The sequence below is a fragment of the Pygoscelis adeliae genome, unplaced genomic scaffold (assembly GCF_000699105.1).
Source record: "Pygoscelis adeliae isolate BGI_AS28 unplaced genomic scaffold, ASM69910v1 Scaffold53, whole genome shotgun sequence".
Lineage (NCBI taxonomy): Eukaryota > Metazoa > Chordata > Aves > Sphenisciformes > Spheniscidae > Pygoscelis > Pygoscelis adeliae.
In genome coordinates this window covers 1,752,606-1,776,097 of record NW_008824468.1, presented here as the reverse complement: position 1 = coordinate 1,776,097, position 23,492 = coordinate 1,752,606, and the positions used below count along the sequence as shown (strand labels likewise).

The window sequence follows — 23,492 nt, the reverse complement described above, 5'->3', positions numbered from 1 at the left end:
GGAATGCCCTGTTGGTCTGTCATAAAGTATTCTTAATAGTGCTGGCAGAAGGATCTTTCTACGCACCCAGTCAGTCAGTATTTAGAGCCTCTCTGCCATCAATACCATGTTGGAATGTTTGTGTCCTCCAGTAGTTATTTAGGTCAGAAATTATAGGTACAGTGAACTCTCTTTAATCCCACCACTTCTTTCTCCAAGGAGTTCACTTCCAAAAAGGTGGAGGGGAAAGAACTCTTTCAAAGCAAAACTCAGCATTTGTTTAATTTTAGGGTATATGAAGATAATGTTGTACTTGCTGATTTACCATTTTTCTTTTTCTTCTGCTTGAGTTCAGCTATCACACAAGCCAAGCAACATAAGGCTTTTGTTATTAGGCAGGCATGTTATTAAGTAGACTAAAGCAATCAAAGTTTTCTTCTCATTTCATTTTTCTGCATAGAGTCTGTTAGAAAACCTTGCTATAATTTCCAGCCCTACAGTGATTTAATAAAGTCTTCAAATGGTTGGTCATTTTTTAGCTAGCCAAGATAGTTAAGGTGAGGAAGAAAAAGGGGTGCCTAATTCACAAGAGAGAGAGGGAGAGATGTGATTAAGAGGAAGGATCCTGTTTGGACTGGAATGATAGCTAGAATGCATGATTATTCTGCAAGGAGTGTACAATTTATTTACCTGTCAGTAAATGTTACTTTGTGAGGAGCGTGCCCAGGGGAGTGAATAATAATAATAATCTCCAGTTTATTCTGTCTCATAGTGCGTGTGCTCTGAGGAAGCACTACCTGATTTTACAGCATCTGCAGACATAAACTGAAGCTTTTACAGTTAATTCTTAAGCTGTAGAGCAGATGGAGGGAGATGACATTCAATTTAATGCCTACTTATGCACCTTTTACTGTAAACACTAGACTTTTTCTTTACAATGTTAGTTTAGTTAAGGAATTCACTGGATTCTGTACGTTATTTACCCATTAAGATTTCACCAGTGGCTGTACTGATTACTATTTTTATGGGCATTGGCAATAATTATGCTGTGCAAAAGGGAAAAAGATGTAATCAGAGGAGTCAATTTCATAAGCACAATACATGTCCATTCCTAGATCCTTAGCATGAGTGTTTTTTCAGTCAGTTTAAAAGCACACAAAACAGTACAACTGTTAACTATTTCTTTAACTTTCTGAACTATAAAATGTTTATAGCTTTTTCAAATAAATATGTATAATATATAAGGATAATCTTGATTATTTCTCTCTCTCTTTTGAACCAGCCTCTTATTCCTAGAAGTCCTACAAGCAGTGTTGCTACGCCATCCAGCACTATCAGCACACCTACAAAAAGAGACAGCTCTGCCCTTCAGGATCTCTACATACCCCCTCCTCCAACAGAACCTTATGTTCCAAGGTAAAAAAGATCATTTCAGGTACAATTCAATGTAAAAAATATTTGTAAAGTAACTGACCATTCTGTTCCTACCCGTTTATCAGCCTGCCCTGTGGGATTAGGCTGATAAGACTTAACATTTTGCAGGTGAAGTGGTTATTAAGGGTAGACATGCTGAATCGGATCCACAATGATCTGAGTCAGCGTCTTGTCTGCAAAACAGACAGTAGCCTTTAGAAAAGAAGGTGTTCAGTACCCTATTTTCTCAAATATGGGATAATCTATTGTCTGTAACAGTCTCATCCTATTTCAGAAGAGCAAAAATTATCTGAAACGCTGAATCTATAACTAGGAAAAGAGTTCGTATCTGTCCCCTTGCCTAATAACCGTGATGCAACAAGGGAGGCTGAGCTACAAGCAAGAAACTTTCAACTTCAACAAAGAGCACTGTTTTATTCTGCCATAGTGTTTTCTTTTTTCATAGAATTGTAGAATCATAGAATAGTTTGGGTTGGAAGGGACCTCTAAAGGTCATCTAGTCCAACCCCCCTGCCGTGGGCAGGGACATCTTCAACTAGATCAGGTTGCTCAGAGCCCCGTCCAGCCTGACCTTGAATGTTTCCAGGGATGGGGCATCCACCACCTCTCTGGGCAACCTGTGCCAGTGCTTCACCACCCTCAGCGTAAAAAACATCTTCCTTCTATCTAGTCTAAATCTACCCCCCTTTAGTTTAAAGCCATTCCCCCTTGTCCTGTCGCAACAGGCCCTGCTAAAAAGTCTGCCGCCATCTTTTTTATAAGCCCCCTTTAAGTACTGATAGGCTGCCATAAGGTCTCCCCGAAGCCTTCTCTTCTCCAGGCTGAACAACCCAAACTCTCTCAGCCTTTCTTCAGAGGAGAGGTGTTCCATCCCCCTGATCATTTTTGTGGCCCTCTTCTGGACCCGCTCCAACAGGTCCGTGTCTTTCTTATGCTGAGGGCTCCAGAGCTGGACGCAGTACTCCAGGTGGGGTCTCACCAGAGCAGAGCAGAGGGGCAGAATCACCTCCCTCGACCTGCTGGCCACGCTTCTTTTCATGCAGCCCAGGATACGATTGGCCTTCTGGGCTGCGAGCGCACATTGCTGGCTCATGTCCAGCTTTTCATCCACCAGTACCCCCCAGTCCTTCTCGGCAGGGCTGCTCTCAATCCCTTCATCCCCCAGCCTGTTTTAGATTGATTTGATTTGATTTGATAGTGTTAGAGCAAATTTCAGGATTGCATTTTAGTGTGGCCATTCTGCCTGATTCTGCAGTGACCATGCTGTTCCTTGTAAATATATCTGCTACTCTGACCTTCTACCTGGAACAGGCATTCCCATCTCTCCCAGGTCTCTGGGCTTGCTGAGCCAGAAAAGCAGCAGATCCTCCTTGCAGATTCATCACCCTACCCTCACATGACCTCAGATGATTCAGTATAATTCCATAACATGCACAGATGTTGCTTTCCTAAAATTCTGAGAGAATTGTGGCCTATAAATAATATGAAAGTAGCTACCCAGAGTTCTAGGAATGTATTTAAGAGGAATCAGTATTTTTGAAGCTTCCATATTCTTAGACACAGGCTATCATATGTCCAGTCAATGTATTTTGAAATTACTTCTTGCTTTTCTTTTAGTTAACATTCTTGGAAAGGTTCTAAGGGCAGCATGTCGTTTCTTGTACCTGAGTTTCCTGTAGCTGAGTTTTTCTTAGACTTTCTTATCAGTAACTCTTCTAACCAATTAGTAAGATGTATGACCTGATACTGACAAGACTTTTCCTGGGGGTTATCCAACAGTGAGGTGTATGGCAAATTCAATTGCCTAGTGGGGAGGAGAAGTTGCGATTCTATAATAAATTCTTACTCTTCAGAGATATGAAAAACCTTCCAGGGCAAAAGAGTGACTTTCCACTTCATCATTTAGATGATGTCACAAGCCTTTTGTGAAACCGTAAGCTGAGTCCCATGTTCCTTCCTCATTCCTGCCTCGTCTGTTACCTGGCTTGGTTTTTATTTCTTGAAAAACAATTATTGCCATTTTATTTCAAATGCGACACACATAATGCAGTTGAACCTGCTAACACAATTAGTCTAGTATCTGTCTTAAAGTGACAAAGAGACAAACAGAATGCATAGTCTAGTTCACTTTTTTTTTCTTCTAATTAAATAAAAACATTGTCAGTCATGACACTTGAATTGTTCATAGGGATTGAATGTGTCTTTTATCTCTCTGATAACAGTATTTTGTTATGTCTATGTAAATATTTTAAAGACATGGTTTTCAGAAAATCCACAGAAAAAATCAAGTATTTAATTCTAACCTATTAATGTAAGAAAGCTGCAAAAAGAAACGCCAACCAAAACATAGTCTTAGGTTTCTCTTTGAATGCAGTAGTTATATAGTAAAGACCTGTTGCTCCTGAAATTGAAACTGTACTATCTTAAAAGAAGTAGTGCCTTTGTACTGCTACTGATCGTGTTTACCACCACAAAAATACTTCTATTTGATAAGAAATGCATCCCCTTTTTTGAGGTATTTTTAGCGAATATTCACTGCTTAGCAGTTTTTGAGTTCTGCTCTAGAAATCAAGATCTTCAAAATGCATTTTGATTATTTATTAATAACATTTCTTAAATCATGATGCAAATGCAGTAGTTTGGACCAATTCTGATTAAATCTTATAATACGTATTAGTACAAGCTGTAATCTTACAGAGAGATTAAGCTATGTACATTTGAATTTTTTTTATCAGCTTAATCCTAATGGACTATACTTCGTTTCACAAACCTGTCATATAGTGTACAGTGTTTCTGAATAATTTGTTTTGTCATTTCATCAGGTTTTTTTGTCCATGATTAACTATATTTAAGCATGTCCTTATATCGGGTGTTATCAAACTGTTCAGCATCTGTTTCTCAGTTTGTTGTTGCCGTTCCAAGGAAGAAAAACAACCAAACCAACCCTCCTTTTGTTACTGGAATAGAGTAAAAGACTTGATATTTTGATGTAAATTGTAAAACCCTGAAGCTACACCGCCTTGGTGACGATACCCACAGATAATACAGCTGCCGATATAACTGCACACGGGTGGCATGAGAAAGAGGGACCGACACTTTCCGTGTGCCGGTTACTTTGAAGTGTTGGTCGTAAGATAGTGCCTGCTCAAATTTGTCGAATACCTTTGGGGGTGAGAACTGAAGCCCTCATCTCCAGAGGGCTGTGGCAAAGGGTGTTTGCCTTGTGGCTCTGTACTTCTCTCCATGCTCGCAGTAAAGATCCCTCCAGCTCAGGCTGGAGGCTTCTTTGTGCCAGCCCCTGACAGTAGCTGCAGCACCGATTAGCACCTGGCTGTTTTATGTCAGTCTCCATCATGTTACCTGCCGGGGTCCCCCAGCACTGTCACCACAGAAAGTCTTTCCGTGACTGGAGATGAGCTCACAGCCCCGGTGGGGCTGCACCAGCCCGCCTCGCTAAGCCAACACCGTCCCTGCTCTGGGAAAGCAGCCTGGCAAAGCAAGCGTAGTGGTCAGTGCAGGTTTGTGGTGCTGCACTGTCACAGCCAAGGCAGGATGGCCCTTTCTCATCCTCCATGACTGCCTAGATCCCACGAGGAGGCTTTGCTTCATCCTCAGATGGAGTCTCAGGGTGCCAGGGGAAGTATGGGTCAGCACGCTGGCCAGCTTGGAACTCACATGGCAGTCCAGAGGAGCAGAAGCACTCCAACGAGGGCATGAGGCCCCAGCTTGTCTCTTGGCTGCCTCCCATGCATTTTGCTGCCCAAAATTACTGTCTGATTAGGTCTTTTGCAGCCATCTCCGGGCACAGTCCTACCAGCAGGTTTACTGAGCCCTGCTTCATTTAGTGCAAGGAGAGGGCTCCTACCCCAGGCACAGCTTGCTCGCTTGTTTGATGCCTTTGAGTAGTTTGCATTTTCAGAGAGTGGGGCAGGGTTGCGGGGAAGGAAAAAGCAATCATCTTGGGGATCTGTACACAAACTGGGAAGTGCATGCCTTGGAATGTATTGCTGTCCTGGCATAGCAGCTCATGATCAGGTGCTACACGCCCTATTTGATACTGCATGGATGTACCTATACAACTTCTAGGCCTGAATTGATCGTGCAAGACTATGTCAAATGTCTGCACATCATCGGTCCCTGGTTCTTCTTGCTCTGGGGTTAGTTTGTCAGGAACCAGTTTGAATTTGTCCATGCTTGCCATATAGTCATGCCTTAAAACTATCTGATGTATTTAAAAATGCAAGTATAAAAAAGTAAGGTCAACATTATTTCTCTGCCTTAAATCACAGAATGCTAGGTAGATTCCAAAAAACAAGAAAAAAAAAGTAGCTGCACGTCAGCTTTATTTCTATGATTCTTTTCAAGAGAAACCAATAAGATGGGTACAGTCTGTAAAAGAATTGAATAAGCAGAGATGTGTGAGATAACTGGCACATACATGTACACATATGCGTATATGATGTGTGATCCTGATGCTGGTCGATGGCATCTGTTTCCTGCTTGTATGAAATACTGACATAGTCCAACGTTTATTGAAATATTCACAGTAAAAAAAAAATCAATGTCTTATCCCAATATATTAAAATCCTCTCTTGTTTACTAAAGGGATGAAAAGGGAAATCTCCCGTGTGATGATGTTGGCAGACATATAGTGGGCAAGCCGGTTCATACAGGATCCGAATCTCCAAACTCATTTCTTGACCAGGAATATCGGAAACGCTTTAACGTGGTTGAAGAAGATGCAGTTTTATACTGCTATGAATATGAGAAAGGAAGAACAAGTGGCCCTGGAAGGAGAGAGAGCACACCAACATATGGTATGGCATTGATCTAATAAGGATAATCACCATTTGTTGATTTTAGGATTTTTGTGCATCTGCTTTTGTTTTTAAGCATGAATATATTTTCAGTGGCTATTGATTTTGCTAAGACTTCTGTACTACTTTAGTCCAATTTGAACCTAAGAGCTTATTCTGTGCAAGAAAAAATTAATTATTTACAGGGAAGGCAAGTCCAGTTTTATATTGATTATTTTTCTGAATATAAGTTCTATAATTTTGTTATCAGCTTAATTTTCCAGATTATGCTTCAGTATCATTTTATCAAAAAAACCCTGGCAGAAGCCCATATATTTTTACTAAAAATACAGGACGGAATTATTCTCCCAGTATAAGGGCAAGACTTGCATAGGTTTAGGAATTCAGCATTAGAAAAACGTACCCAGGTATAATAGTTTTAAAGATCAAAACCACTTCAGATTTACCAAGAGATGACATGCTGCTTTCATGGTGCGCTGCTCTCTAAAACTCTTTAATTTTTCTTTAGTCCCAGAAATGAAGTATGACTAATGATAGTATGCTTTTTTTTTGTAATACTGCGTTAACCTCCTGTAACTTCCTGTATGGGAAGTGATGACTTCCTATGTATAGCAGTTCCTCTTTATTTGAGGTTATACGTTGTCTAAGAAAGGATTTTGCATGTAAACACACACGTGTGGTCATGTTACTTCCACGTCTTGGATTTTGACTTATTGTTTCTGAGTTCTCACCCTACATTTCTGGTGAGAATTTTGCTCCTCAAACCTTTATGCTCCAGGTTATTTTCCCTCGAATCTGTTGGAACTCTTCCTTTAGCTAGTATTGTAACTCGTTTCAGCTTTGGACTGGGAGAATTGGTTTTCTGTTGCCAAGTATAAAATTGTGCAGTCATAGAGTTGTTAGGATATAAAAAAAAATTAAGAGGAAATCTCATGTTTAAGAAAGATATTTTGAATACTATGATATTAGCTGAACACACACTTGAATAATTTTTCACCCTACTTGCTATGTTATTTCAGTTTTTAAACTGAGCACAAGTTCTATGTTGGAGTTGTTACAGTAATCCTGACATCATATCCCTTTGAGAAGAAGATAGACTTAATTTATGAGGAGGTGTAGCTTTAGTACATCATGCAGCCAAGCTCCAAAATCACCTGGGAACCTTGATATAAATTGAGCTTGAGCTGTGTAAAGTATCCTCAGGACCTGGAGAGATGTGCTTGCACAACATTGAAGGATGCATTTTCATAAAATGCACCCTTTCTACACAACTATACAATCCTGCTGCAAAATCCCCAGTAACCTTTTTATTTCAAAGTGTTTTCAGGTGTTTTCTAACCATGCCCATAGTGTACAAAATAACTACTAAGTTTTCAAAGTGGATATATCAATTTTATTACTGCAGTATTTCAGCTATTACAATTGGTGGATGCAGTCAGTTCCATTAACAGAGATGTACTCTCTCCTCCAGATGTTAAATCTTAATACTGGTGGTCTAGAGTGAAGAATAACACATTTCTTCTTCAAGGACTGCTGAATCCGTTATTTTGTTACAGGATAGCTTTTTTAGCCTTTTTTTCTATTAGCAGAAAGGGTTATAAATACATGGATCAAAGACTGCACTGAAAGTCAGTCATTATTTAACACATTTGTTATACAGCCTTTCACTTTTGATCTCACTTCTTTTTTAATGAATTCACACCATCAAGTCCATTTTCATTTAAGTGTATTTTCTAAAAATATTACCATTTCAGCATTAAATTCTAAAGTTTCCCACATGGCATTTGTTAGCATAAGATTTGTGGCTAGGCATGACCTTAGGATTTCACAGAAATCTGGAAAATGACAATAACACTGTTCTGGCTTATGGTGAACCATTAAAGAAGGTCAAACAGAGTTCCAAGGCCTAGAAAAATAATTGTTTTCAGCATCATTAATTGTGTGGTGGTGTTAATTTTTTTAAAAATATTTCTCAGGCCTCCTTTGTGAGAGGTTAATAGGGCCCTCTATAATTTCTTTATTGGAATCTTTTGACATTTTTTGACAATGTTAACAAAGAGATTTCTCTTTCATGCTCTTACTGGCTTCCAGCTGTTGTATAATTGTTGCTAATTGGCCTCGGAAAGCTTCTGTTCACATCCCAAGGAAGAAATTTTCCTGAGTGTAGTCACCAGGGAAAACAGGGAATCCGTGGGGGTTAACAAGAAGGAGATTAGCAGAGGTAGCAGGCAAAGGAAACTAGAGTTTAAGGAAAGAAACAAATTTGGTCATTGCAGTTTTACTGCCAGATACAAAAAACATGCACTTTGAACAGCTAGAGATTTTGTAGAAAATTTGTTATGGCTATAGCTTTTGATAGCAATCAGACTTCACATGATTTTGTAGCTTTTGGATCTCTTTAAGTGTGCAGGTCCTTTCAATAAGATACTGTGAGTTCAGCCTTACAAAGAAGAGAAAGTTGTATTTCTAGACAAAGTAACAGTTGACAGTTACTTGTGATCAAGTAAACGTGAGCCAAATACATCCCCACTCAGGAAATGACTTCTTAACAGCGTGCTCCAAATCTCACCGGCTTCAATCAGACTTAAATATGTGTCCATAAATAGTAAAATAAATGATAAATAAAAAGTTAAATATATATGTTGCATTTCCTGAGCAATGATGTATTTGTGACCTGATCCTGGGGTCTGTGCAGAACATACACCTTTTTTTGTCAATTTTTTAAAAAGACAATAAAACCTTTTACCATTATGCTACCTGCATGGTATTGGTGTATTTCCCATGGATGCCATCCTTCAATAGGTAGATAGGCATGTTTGAATATTTGTTTTCATTATAAACACATCTTTCTTTTTCAGTGTATCATGGATTTAACCTCAAAAATGCGGAATAAGACCGATCACCTTTATGTAGGGGTTTTCTACTAAAATAATTAACAAGACTTCTGAAGTTTTTACTTTAAGCTCTGCTACTTTTAAAAACAAATTATTTTCCCACTTTTTGGTTTTGTGACCAGTAGATCAATTCAAAAAAGAGCGAGGGCTGACCTTGGTGTGGAAACGTTTTGTTTTCAGTCTGCCAGGTATTGTGCCATATGCTATGCTACTCTCTGTTTTATTTCAATGTACTATTTAACTTGCTGAAAACTTCAGACCACTTTAAGTAACCCCACTAAGTTGCACAGCACACTTCCACTGAATTTCCAACCTTATTAGTGGAGTCCTTAAGCGGAAATCATAGTTCACAGCATTTTTAAAATCAACTCAGCAGCTTCCAAATCCAAATTTAAAAGATACAATAGTCTTCAGCTTTTCTGTCTCTTGCTGTCTGAAATCAAACTGAATTTACCAATAGTAATGTGCTTTGCTTTCTGTGGATGAAATGCTACAAAAGAAATTACACGTAGAGATTTTCTGCTTCCTTTCTTACTCAGTCACTGATGGATCTTTTAAGCCCACCAGCAAAGATGCTATTTGTGAAGGTACTTTAATGATGTGGACACGTTTCTGTTACCAACAATTCACATACGCTTTAAAACAGTTCTCTCCATGTGTGTGCCAGGGGCTTCCAGAATAGTAAATAGATATTGTTCAGTGAAAACTAAAGTAATTTGAATGCGTTTGTCAGTCTCAAATGTCAGTCTGCTGACGATTTTGTAGGGCACTGGATTTATTTTCTAAACTTTAAAAAATCCATTAAATACTTAGCTGCTTCTTGTCTGTTAAAGAAAACAGAACTCCTATCTTAACCTCTTGTTCAGAGGCAATGCTGGATCCTCTTTCATAAGCAACCCTGTAGAATAGCAGCTTAGCACATAATTTGTTCTTTCTTCTAAAGAATGTTAGTTTAATGCTGCCTTATGGTGCATGATCTCAATTTTTTCCTCTGTTTCCAGGGAAACTAAGGCCTATTTCTATGCCAGTAGAATATAACTGGGTGGGGGATTATGAAGACCCCAATAAAATAAAAAGAGATAGTAGGAGAGGTAAGTGATCTGAACACACATCTTGTACAAGGCATTATGGGTTTTCTCATGCTTTAAGCTATATATTTCAACCTCATTTTGCTGCTTGCTTAGCTATATATTTTCGTGAACCTGTTTTGGGTTCTTTCATTATGCATACTTAATTTTTTGCAGAGCCTCTATTAGGATTGAGGAAGTTGCTCAGCCAGGGAAAAGAAAATCATGACTGCAAAGCCCTGCAGTTTGTCTTGACTTTATATTGGCATTTCATTGATTCAGCTGTATTATCCAGTCCATTTTGAAACTGGCCTTAATTTTATAATACTAGAGGACAAATGTATGGTTATTACTGATAAATATTATTATGCTTAAATGAGAATTATATATCACATTTCTTTGTCTCCATGAGGTTTTTTTGGATGGAAAACATTCTAGATCAGCATGGGATTCACCTCAAAATCATTGAGGATAAGTTCTTCAAAATTCTGGTTTGTGAGGCTCAGATACGTAACTTCACATACAAAATGATAATCTCTGAGACGGCTATTATTGCCCAGGAAAAAGATGTTAGTAATGATAAATATTTCCATTAAAATATTAACTAAATGTTCAGTAGTGATCAAAAAAGGAAACACTGTTAGGAATTATTAGGAAAAGAATACAAGACAAATTAAGAAGCATTCTTATGCTGCTGTCTAAGTTCTTGCTCATGCTGGGTGTGTGTGCAGTTCTGGTCTCTTCACCTCTTAAGAAAAATACAGTAGAATTGAAGAAGGTTTAGGAGACAACAAAAATGATCAGATGTGTGGAGTGGCTTCCAAACCAGGGTCAATTCAGTAGGCTGGCCGTCATCAGTTTGGGAGAATTTAGGCAGGACATAAGAAAGGTTTATAAAATCTTGCGTGGACTGAAGTAAGGAAATAGGTTTGTCACTGTTTTTTCCCGAAACAAGACCCGAGAGACATCAAATGTCTCCATCAAGTGCTGGTTAAAAAGAAAAAGAGCTGGCTCCTCGTGCAGTTTGGGTTCAAGCTAAGGAACGTCTTGCCACAGGAGGTTGTGGGTACTAAAAGTTCACATTAACACAAGGAAAGACCAGACAAGTTCATGAAAGACAAATCTGCTGAGGTTTCCTAAATTCACAAATGTTGCTTCTGTCTCAGGGTGTCCCTCAGCTACAAGCTGGTAGATGCTGGAAGAGTATTTGGGGAAATTATGGATGATATGGTGAACGATCTCAAATGAAAGTTCAAAGCAAATTCCTTTTAAATGTATGGCACCACAGTCATTTGTATTCGTTAGGATCTTGTTTAAAAAAAAAGATTACAGATATGATCGTAAGTGTATCGCTGCTCATTTTTTGAAAACTGCAAGACAAAATTTATTGATGTGGGACTTCTTTTATGTTCTGTTCCTTTTATTGTCAAAGATACCAGAAAACTGCAAGAATCGTGAATTTTCCCTACCAAAAGATTGCTTTCTTCTTATATCCAGACCAATGAAGCAAATGGGTTCTGTTAATGAAATATTCTTGAAGAGTTAAAATTGACAGTAGATCTTAGCAAAAATATTATATATTTTGGAAGCAGGATTAACATACATACAACAATTCACAATAATGTTTTGCATTACTTTTCTTTCAACAGAAAATTCATTGCTTCGCTATATGAGCAATGAGAAAATAGGTCAAGAAGACTACATGTTTCAAAGGAACAGCAAAAAGGATACTGGGAAAAAGTCCAAAAAGAAGGGAGACAAGAGTAGTAGTCCAAGTCATTACTCGCTGTTGCCTAGTTTACAAATGGACTCATTGAGACAAGAAGTCATGGGCACACCTGGACCAGAAACTGCTTTGTACCACGTGAGTAAAAATAATATTAACAAAAGTTGTTGCTCTGTGCTCATGATGAGACACTTGTCTTGTTCTTAAAGTGGTGTTGAAACCTTTTTTGGACGGCTGCTGTTGCACTGATTCCTATTCTTTGGACAATGACTAGATCACAAAGAAATATTTTAGAATTCTTTATTTTGCTGTTACAAATGTGGGATGGACACCAGTTTTATCTCCTTTAACTAGAAGATGTCATGTTTGAAATGGAGTGTGGCATCTGTGCTGTGACTTACTTGCTACTGATGGAAAGGGAAGAAGCAGCAGTTTCCAGACTGACTAGAAACCTTCTTTCCAGCATCTATGTCACTGCAATATGCTAAGTCATATCAGACAACCCCTTTACTACAGGTACTTCAAAGGCCTGATAATGGCAGGAAAACTTGTGGGAGGTGTTTGTTTTTCCTTTGAGGTAAGGGGAGCCCTAACGCCTGTAACTGTTTTTAACATATAGCCCTCAATAAGTCAAGTAAATGTGAAGGAAGGGATTCTGCTGAATAGGGTGTAGAAGGAAAATTGCAGTAACTTGCTAGTTTTTAAATGTGTCAAGAAAATGGAGTTAGAAGATCACAACATATTTTAGATATGGTATCACATTCACCCCATAAAAGTATTTACATTTTAGATCTCAGTAAAAGATGTCATTGTAGAGGAATATACACACAGTAACTGTACAGCAAAACAATAGAAATAATTGAAATTATCTTCATATACTAACAAGGAGTATGTAATTTAGATTACCAATGTCTAAGGGAGATGGTAGTGTGGGCTTGTCAGGAAGTCTGCTATGAAAAATTGGCAGGTAGAGCTTCACTGAACCTTTAAGAGACAAGTAACTTGTTGTAAAACATCACTACGGAGTATCACATTACAATTGGTGTAGATTAATTGAAACTAATGGAGCCTTTGCATCCTTTTACACCATCTGAGTGCTTGGTCCGCTGGCTTCTAAAACTCCTTAGTGTGCTGCAGTGTATAGGTGAGTCTGATAAATTTCAGAGAAGATGTCATTTAGTATTAAAAGTAAGTGCTTGGGGTGCACTTTAATTAAATCAGGTCCCCAGACTCAAGAACTGCTGTTCCCTTTCTTTTTCATTTGTAGTAATTTAGGTATGATGATAAACATTTTTTCTTACATTATTACTTCCAACTTTAGTTTTACGCTCTTTTTGTAAGTTGGAAATCTGATAGTGGGGAGATTTCCACTTGCAAAGGCAGACTGATATATAGTGTTTCACTAATACATGATGCCAGGGATGTTGCAGGTGTCCCCATACTGTCCTCTTTGTAATGTCTGCAGTCTTTCCTAGAAGGAACCTAATCAGTGCAAGAGCCCTTGAAATCAAATATTTACAAAACAAAATAGAAAACTTATTTGTGTAATGGAGGACTTTCCACTCTGTAAAGAACAATGTGGTAAATTTGCAACACTTACCATGTATTGAGAGAATACTCATCTCTCAATAGCATTTCTTTGTTAGTATACATCAAATCCCTGACACTGTGCAGTGAGAGAAACTTTTTTTTTAAGGTACCATCTTTGTTTTTCCTTGGTTTCCTCTATTATCCCTTATGTCTAGTTTCCAAATTGTGTACAAAAAGAAATTATGTACACGGGAAGTGGAAGGTTCTTCAGAATTCTGGTGTGGAATTTAATGAGCAGCAGCAAACTTAGAATTGACAACCGGCATTTTGCGTGTAGTTTGGATACCCGTCCACAAAACACCTGAACTGTTAACACCACAAATTCCACCAGTGTCTGCTGATTCTATTTGTGCATCATTACCATGAAAGGATGCCTCTCTCTGTAATGCCATTAAATCTTCAGCATCTTTTTGGAAGTTTAGTGGGAACTTATTTATTTATAAAAATAAATAAAGGTTATTCGTTCTTCAGAATACAAATCAGTATTGATCTGCTAACTGGCTTTGAAGCAAAATACATGAAATAAACAGAAAGACGACGCTTGAGCCATTGATTTGTCCCTGGGGAAATGGGAAGGAGCCCTTCACAAAGCCTTTATAGCCCTCCGCAGCTGATTATTGCTGGTCCTATCGCTGGAAGCCACCTGGCTGCCACCGTGCAGTACGATACAGTTCCCTTTTTGTGGTGATGCCACCCAAGCATACTGACTTATGAAACACTAATCTAGTTTGCAGATAGGGCTATATGTTTTTGCCACAGAGCAGAGCCAGAGGTTTTGTAATAAATTGGACAGAACTTTTCTTAAAATCTTAAATAAACAGCAGCGTGAGCAGATAAAGAACAGGGGAATACAGATAAAACACAAGGAACTCATGTTAATAAAACTGCAGTACAGTTTTATAAAATTATAGATAACAAATAGGACAATGGAAACACTTTATGCTCAAATTGCAAATTGCATCTTAAAGTGCACTAAAAAGTGGCTGTCCTATTAGAAACTATTTTTTACAAGCATCAGCTAGCCAGTTTTCACAAAGACTTCAGATTATCTGTAAATGGGAGCCTCTGGATGAGCATGAGTTCAGTGCAGAGGAACGGTGGTAGCTCTGAAAACTGCACTAACAGTAGTGAAAGCGACTGGGGTCTTTGATTTGGGTTTTTGTTTGGTTTTGTTTTGGTTTTTTTTTAAGAAGTCGATTTTTTCATCATACTTGAATACCAGATGAAGAGAGAATACTGTGACTCTCTGCACTGCATACCACAAGCCAGTGGATTTTCCTGAAGTAAAGTGCAGCTCCAACCAGGTGGCGGAAATTGAACTTGTACCTACAGTGCCTCAACTGATTGTATTAGGTCCCAGTACTAAAGAATACTCCACCAGGCTTGTTAAGTAGTTCCAATCCCTGGTTGCTCTGGTTGTTAAAAGTTTTCACCTGTTAGCCTGTGTTTACCTGGTTTCTATGTCCAGCCTTACTTCTAAATGTACCTTTATCCTCCAGGTTTAAAGGTATTTTGTTACCAAATCTTATCTCCCAATATAGGAATTTACAGGTTATAATCAAATCACTTTGTAGCCTTCTCTTGCTTAAAAGAAATAGAATGAGCATCCTGGGTTTGTCATCAGAGTGTGTTTTCATATCCTTTCATCATTCTCATAATTCTTTCAACTCCTTGTATTTAATCCTAAAGTATCCTAAGTATCCTAAGCATCCTTCCTAAAAGTATGTATGCCAGAACAGGACATAAATTTCCAGGAGCTGGATAGAAAGGTAATACAACCTTTCTATTGCTGTTCACTACCTCTCTATTTAACTATTTAAAGGACTGTTTACCCATTTTAACCATAGAGTTAAAATGGAGTGGGAGTATGTTTATTACTTGGTTTTGGTTTTATTTTTTCTGTAATGTCACTTTTCCAAATCACTGATTTGCAAGACTGGTATTCCCAGTCTAATAATTTGTATGTTGCATTCTTTGTTCTTAAGTATATAACACTGTGTATAGTTGGCCATGTTGAAACATACGACTTCTTGGGTATGCTTGATGAATAATGTATGTCTCTGAAGCAACCTTAAGTACGAAATACCGGAGAGTAAGGGCTCTGGGCCCTCAAATTGGGCCCCTGTGATTCCCAAGTCCATAACATGGAGTTTTGAAGCTCCAGGAAGCCAGGGTCTGCTGTGGAATGGAAGTACCGAAACCGAAACCCTTGTTTTGAAATTATCTTTTTAATATGCATATTCCGTGAAATAAAAAATCCCCGCACATATAATGTCTTTATTTTTTTGTTTATTTTCTCTTCCCTTTTTTCTGAATTCCCTGGAATAGAAACCATGCTGCTCACTCAGCATTCAAGTCTCGTGTCATTCACAGGTCTTTGATTCTGTGTTACCTTTATTCAATGATGTTTTCATTCTCTTTTGAGTCCATTGATATAAATGTTAAATAATTTTGGACTAAGAATGCATCCCACTAGTTAATGATGAACACCCCTTACAATTCCAGGCCTCTTTCCTTTTGAATTTTGCAGCCATTGACATGTGCAGGTTGATTACCTTTTTACTGTGAAGGTGTTCTGCAGAAAAGCAGCTTTTACAATTATGCTGATTTCAATTCCTTGCTTCTACTGCTTTTATACATGGCTCTATAGAAAAGAAAAATCTCTGATCAAAAAACTACACTGATGAATTGAATTACCAGAACAGAAATGGTATGTTTTTGTCCTGTAAACAAAGTGGATGGCGTTAAAAAATTACTATGGTAATTCAGAAGTGCGTGGTTGTTGCTTATTTGGTAAAAGTTATTTTGAAAAATGCCAACAGATTCAAATTGTTACATTCTGAAGAGATCACAAGAATGTGGCAGTCTAGCATTTTCCTGACTGTCAGTATACTAAATTTGCATAAAATCACTGGTTTGAACAATTTTGTTTATATCGTTGACCTGCCATTACAATCAAAAACTGTGGTCATGGGAGTATTTCAGTTATGGCCTTGAAAAGTGAACAACATTTACTTGGGTCCACTGAACATAACTGATGTGATAGCTGTTGTAGTAGCAAAAGAAAAACTAATTTGTGTTATGTCTGTGCGGTAATCATCTCTTGTATCCACTTATGGTATTTTTTTAATCCTCACATACAAAGTCTCTTCACCACTTTGCTTTGTTTTGTTTCCCGTTTCAGAAAGCGTTTCCAATGTAGGTTGGTTTCTAGCCAAGTTGTTGTTTTTGCATTCTATTTTTCTTCCTCAGTATTGCAAAAGAAATACCAACACAGAGTGTTAATGTTTTTATTAAGCCAAGGCAAACTGTTCGAGCTGTTGCTAATCTAATGTGCAAGCAGGTGTTCAATGTGATCTATTACTGTAGGTATAAAATGGTGCAGTTAAAATTGTCTTGGACCTTTGGGGCACAAGAGATGAAAGCTCTGACACACGATTATAGTTTTTTAAGTTCATTATATTATTCTGTATAGGAATTTCCTTGGTACGTTGTGCTTTGTTTTCTTTGCAGGAAAATAATGTGGTTATTTAGGAGGGAGATAGTGTCATGGGTCAAAAGAAGTTCCGCATCAGGTTAATAATAATCTGCTCCTATCTGGATCAATACAACTTTCCCTTAGTCTACAAAACAGCATTGCTATGGGAAGAAAAGGTTGCAGCCTATTGTATATAGTAGGGAGCTATACAAGAAAAAGTAACCTTGCTTACAAACTGTTTCCAAACCTACACCAATAAACTTATGTTATTGACCTTGTTCCTTCTCCCTTCCTGCCTCCTATCCCTTTGCTTTTTCCAGTGTATGCTCACTTGTTCTTATGTATTTAGCCATACCTAATGACTTGCTTGTCATAGGAAACGTGACAAAAAAGTAACAGCTTCTTTCTTTGCTGATAACCAACCTATTTAAAATTGTTTAATTAATTACAGTAGTTTTCTTGGTCATTTTAATAGTATTTGAAAATGAAGTAAGTTTAGTAGCAAGATGTACCATTGAAAGTTCATACATCTGGAACAGGTGGCTCAGGAACAGATGCAGGAAAGAAATGAAGGATTTGTTCCGTAGGGATTTTCCTGAATCTACATGTGTACATAATGTACACATGCACTATCTTTAATGTTCCAGTTTTACTTTAAATAGGGGAGGAATAAAATAAAAGCCATCAGTTGGAGTTTTTTTGCTGCAAATTCAGTAAAGCTGGTGCACCTTTGGCAAACTTATTTCTTTCCTCCTTAGCAATGTGTAACTATCCGTGTGGTTGGAGCGCAGCTCAGTGACTCTTAGCTCCCATAATTGTCTCTCTCTGCCAGTCCTCGTGAGGTTGCCGTACCGGTTCAGCTCAGTGGGTTTGCTCAGCAGAGCTGGTGGGTGTGCATCAGTCTGGGCATGCAAAGTTCAATCGGTTGCAACAGTGATCTTGTTCAACATACTGTAAGTGAAGAAGATTTGCTTATGGACCTATTGCAAAAATCAGTTTTTAGCTGACAAGATAAATTGGAAAGGAGACAGTAACTTTTAAGAAAAATAACTTTTCTGCTTAAATGATGCGTATTTCCAGATATTTCTTGCCTCCCACCCACCCCTCCAGAGAAAAATACAGGAAAATGCTTTTTTAAAGTTCAATTCAAAATGTATGTATTTAGGTGTTCTCAATACAGAGAAGAATTTACCAAAAGCTCATGATTTTGAAAACTTTAAAGTCTAACCCTACTTAAGTGGTTGATTTTCTCTTACTCTTCCTATTCCTCTCTGCAGAAAGCTGAAAGGAAGGAAAAAGACAAGGTACTTGAACATAAAGTACCTATGTTTCTAATGAAAATTCTTGAATCGAACACACATGTATTTATGAAACCTTTAAATTGTAGTACCCAGTAACTAGCATTTAAGAAAGTGCAGAACATATGCATATTAGTTTCCTAATAAACTTGTGCACAAGCTACCCATCAATTCATTGCAAAAATCTTCTGAATAGAAATGGCGTCTAATAGGCACTATATACTGGAAAACTATTTACCAAAAAAAAACCCCCAAAACCACCCCACAGAAAAACTAGCAGTTTATTATTATTGTAAGCATCACAGTATTTAAAGAATTTGTTTGGTGAATTTTGTAACGGATATTTGTAATTAAACAAAAATAAGTTTGAAGAGAAAAAAATGAAAATCAGTTGCACAGATTTTAAGTAGGTGTCTGAAATGTAGAATGTCATTGTACCATTACAACAGATGGAGTTGGTACATTTACTTCTCCAAATTGTCTGAAGTCCAGCTACAGCAGTATTTAAATATCAAGGCTCCCTTTTCCTTTTTCTCCTCCCTGTTTTCACAATTGTCTATAGTTAGACTTGTAATTACTGTAGAATAGAAGTCTAGCAGTTGATATCAAAGTCCAGTTTAACCCAAGTGCATAGTGAAAAATATTTTCCATAAGTATTTCCATAATTTTTGTTAACATTTGGGTTAGTATCGCTTCTTCTCTATAGTCTTTCATCTCCATTTAAATATTTGTATTAGAATAATACTGAAGCTTGCAGAATGATTACAGACTTAGAGGCATCATCATCAGCAAAGGAAATTTTAAACTCCTTCTTGAAAATGTACTTGTAAGAAATACTTGATTTAAAAAATTATACTTGTGTTAAAGTTAAAAAGCATTGGCTTTTTTATATTCCCAGCTAAGAAACTGCACTGGATTTCAAATAACTGTCCAGAAATTAAATTAACATCATGAAGAGTTTTTGAAATATTTCACAATTGTGAAAAATTTCAGTCTATCTATTACCACAGTAAGAAAGGATTATAAAGCTCATTTCTCTGCTGCTTTGCTGCAAATTAGCCCTTTACAGTCTAAATATAATCGGGCATGCACTAGCTTCCATTGTAAAGGTAGGAAAACACAAACCTCAACTGAAAGTAGCACATATACTGTTGAAATTTCACAAGTGAAAAAAATAGTCTTTTTTCATGATGTCTAGCCTTTTCAAAAATAGCACTCTCAGATTGGACTCCATGTAGGCTCCTGGGTGCCTCAGTAGAACAAGTCCAATAGTCTGAACTGCTGTGATGCCCTAGTTTCTTCTCAAGTACTTGTATGTTTATGAAGGTCCAGCATAGCTTGGCTCTGGTAAAATCTCAACACCAGGATATCCCTTTCTGGAGGTGACTGGAGCATTTATGATACTTACATCCCTTTCTTCTGTAGGTTACACTGGTCATATTGCACCTTACTTTTTGTAGCCTTATGGGAATGTAGAAGAGCATTTTGGCCTGTTCTACAACTTCAACTCCTTGTTCATTTTCCCATCAATGAGCATGTAACAAGGAAATAAGGCTGTGGCGATATCTAGGTTCACATGTGTGGAAATGGAAAGAGCTCACCATTCTGCAGTAGAAACAGAGCTGAATAGGCTCATGAAGTTATAGAATAATCTGATTTGGAGTTCTTTTAAAAGACTCAAAGTCTTTTCAGGGGCAAAAGTGCTGGTAAAATGTTTCATATAATGCAATGCAGAATAGAATACCCAATTTTGCTATGAAGGCATCATGAGCACCTAACTTGTATCAATTCCTCTTGTCAGCTTCCTTTAGTAAAGTTCAGGTATAGAAGGCCTTTTGCTCTGAGAGACAATTGGAAAGGACAACAATTAAAAAACCCAGTAAGGGGAAGACGGGTAAGGGGAAAAAACATAATAGAAAATTCTTATCTAGTGCCTTCATGAGTCTGAAACACCGACATGTCCCACGGACACAATCATCCCATTGGCTGTAGGCAACTTTGAATGCCTACACATTGGCACATGTTGGGTTTCTTTCCATTGGAGACTCGTGGTTTTATGTGTCTGAAAGACAGAAGAGCAGCATCTCTCACGTTCTCAAGCTGGAATAGTGGTTCCAGCTCTTGGTCAGCTTCTTCACTCCAAAAAGAAACCATCTAATGATACTATATGTATTGCTTCCTTCGAATGCAGCACTTTATAAATGTAACAAGCACAAAACAAGTGATAAAAATAGTAGTTTTGTTGTTAAAATCAGTGTAGGAACTTCATCTAGGCCATAAGTGAACTGCGTGGCATATAAAACAAACAAAATGGTGAAACAGTTAACCAATAAGCAAAATATGCCTTAATCCATAAGGTACTTGTGACAATTGGAAGTGATTGGGATAGCCATAAGATTGTTGTGCTAAATGGTAAATCTAGATATTCCATCTGGGTTTGATAAAAATCTGGTCCAAAATAAATCTTCTACATTTCTGACAGAAAAGGCAAGAGAGAAACAGCATATAAATTCCTTGCTAATAGAAGATGGCACTATATTATTTTTAGACTAGCGCAATCACCATAGAGGAATAGAGAGGCCTTCTGGGTCTAGTCCCCTGCTATTGCAATTAATCACCTTCATTTAATCCTATTCAGATATGTATTAAACTCCACATTCAAACATGGTATGAATTGCTGTTGCTAATGGTGGGACCAGTAAAAAGTGGTAAACTGGGTGAATGGATGGCCAGTTGTCATAATTCCGAGAAAAATGTTGGACAGAGGGGAGGAAAGAGAACAAAATTATAATTAGCCTGCTAGCAAGAGAAAGGCATCACTCCTAATGAATTTGCTACAGGAAAAAGTCCAAATGCCTCAGAAGCCAGCATAAAGTGCATAGGATAATAGCATAATTCAGGCTGGGAGGGACCTCAGGAGATCTCTACTCTGGTCTTTGGTCAAAGCGGGGCCAGCTCTGAGGTCAGACAAGGCTTGTCAGGGCTTTGCCCAGTCGGTTACTGAAAACCTCCTGAGATGGAGACTGCACGAACTCGCGGCCAACCTGCTGCACTGCTTGGCTGTCCTCATGGCAAAAAAGTTGGAGGTGAGCGATAAAACAGAGATTTCAGCAGTAGCTGAGAGGATAGCAGCTTGCTCGGATTTAAGGCATAGTTTCTGTTGTTTCATTGCTGTTTAGCTAAAATCATCTTGTGAAAGTGCCTCAGTAACCTCTCGCTTGTTTTGCCGGTTCTAGACTCTCAGTCCTTTGAACTCAGGACTGAAGAGAGTGGATGTGCATATGCAGCTTTTATACTTGAGTTCTGGTTAAGCATACATTTTGTGAAATAGTAATATTTCGTCTCCTCAGGAGGGAGTGCTAAGTTCTTTTAATTGTATGGAATAATATCTGTATTGTTCATGAAGGATATTATTCCTGTCACAGATGAAAGAATATTTTCACATCTGCATTGCTTCTCTTTGAAAGAAGCAGTTAGTAGCATGAATTTTCTCTTATTGGGGAAGCGGTTGCCAAAATGAAATTTGAAGGTGTTGAACGTGGGAGATTTTTCATCTATTTCTATATACTCTGTCATTTTTATTAAAATCCAGAGTTAACTATTGCAGCAAAGCAAAATGCTCTAGAGATGAGGTAAGATTGGTTTATGGGTCATCAAGAAGCACAATTGGAGTTTTCTGTGGAAAATTTTTATTTTAAACTTTCTCTGTTACCTTCTTTCACATCTGACCATGGGGGAAAAAATGGCCCATTATAATTTCTTTCCATGACGAAGCTGGGGAAATTCTTTAAAAATGAGAGAGCTACTGTAAAGGTCATCTAGTCCAGCTCTGCCAGTCTAGATTTATTCCTTACTGCATATGATCTAATGCTCTGAAAGCGTAATTTTACATTGTCAAGAGATGTAGATCTATAGGCTAATAAATCTCCCAGCTCAGAACATTTCCTAATTTCCTTTCACATCCCCATTCTGTACTTCTTCTGTTATCTATCTCAATTAATCTTTCCTGGTTGTATCCTGCTTTTATTACCTGATAGAGGACTTTTGCCTTTGTAGGTATTAACATTGTTTGTACACCAGTAAGCTACATTACCTGTAGCTGGTACAATCACAGTAGCACAACTGAGAGATTTTTTTTTTAATGTAGAATAAGTGATTTAGTCCCTCGGTTATTCTCCTTTGATAAAGAAGAGAGGAAGTGCAGCATATTGTAGCAGAGAAGTGTATATCAGGCATTGCACAGAGGGGACTCAGCATAAGTTATCACCGCAGTATGGTGGGGAGTGTCACATCTATGCGAACTTAGATCTAGGTCCTGACTTCTCAACTGGCTCCTCTCTGTCCTCCTTTCTGCACAAGGAAAGGGGAGGTATCAGGACTGCAAAAGCAGTGAACCAAAGACACTGCCTGGCATGTGTAATGAAATTTGGTGTTCTAAAAAACTTGTACTGAGTGGTGAAAATGTTGTTTGAATTAAGGGAGCACAGATGCCCATTTCAGAGTACTGTTTTATCCAAATGCTTTGACAAGCAGCACGATTGTTTCTGAACAAGTGATTTTTTCAAAGCAGTGGTTTTGACTCCTCAGGAGTCTCTGCCCCATTCCTCTGCCCCACTTACATGGTGGTGGCGCCTTGAGCCTATTGCTGACACGTAATGTGGGAGATTGTATGGTTGCTCCTGGGAAGAAAACAGCTCTTTGCAGCAGTGCGGCTCCTGAACAGAAGCTGTTTTATTAGGTGTTTCTATTTTACTGGAAAGCAGTGCTTGTTGCTTAGCACCTGATCTCTGAGTCAGCCAATCCATCTCTGCTACTGTGCTGTGGAGGGAAAAAAACCTCATATTTTTCATATAGAGATAACTGCTTTTTGTCCACTTCTCAAGTATATCCCTTTGCTTTCAGATTAACCCAAGTAGATAATATTTCTAACACTACAGAATTCTGACTTTAGAATGAAGTGTAAAACTAATTTTGTGAGCTGGTTTGTACCCACAAGGTCACCGCAGCTAGCACAGAATTAAAAAGACCTATTGTTATCTTTCCCCACCTTCTGAGAGGTGCTGTTTCATCTTATGCTTAGAGGAAATTTTACTGAATTCCAGCAAGTAATGTGACTTTTATCCTGGAACGAACTGTTCTTTTTCTACCTTAATTCATAGGTGCAATGGAAGTATTTGGTGTGAATTTTAACAGAAGGTATAATGGCTGA

The 23,492-nt window shown here is 38.0% G+C and overlaps 1 protein-coding gene across 1 annotated transcript in view; it reads left to right on the top strand.

Annotated features, from left to right (window-relative positions):
- The window catches only part of CNKSR2 (connector enhancer of kinase suppressor of Ras 2), a 197,754-nt gene that overhangs the window by 102,728 nt on the left and 71,534 nt on the right, over window positions 1-23,492 (top strand). Inside the window, exons 10-13 of the mRNA XM_009321156.1 lie at window positions 1,262-1,395; window positions 6,019-6,230; window positions 10,126-10,215; window positions 11,841-12,055. Of these exons, the coding sequence (XP_009319431.1) occupies window positions 1,262-1,395; window positions 6,019-6,230; window positions 10,126-10,215; window positions 11,841-12,055 (651 nt within the window). The remainder of the gene's footprint in view (window positions 1-1,261; window positions 1,396-6,018; window positions 6,231-10,125; window positions 10,216-11,840; window positions 12,056-23,492) is intronic.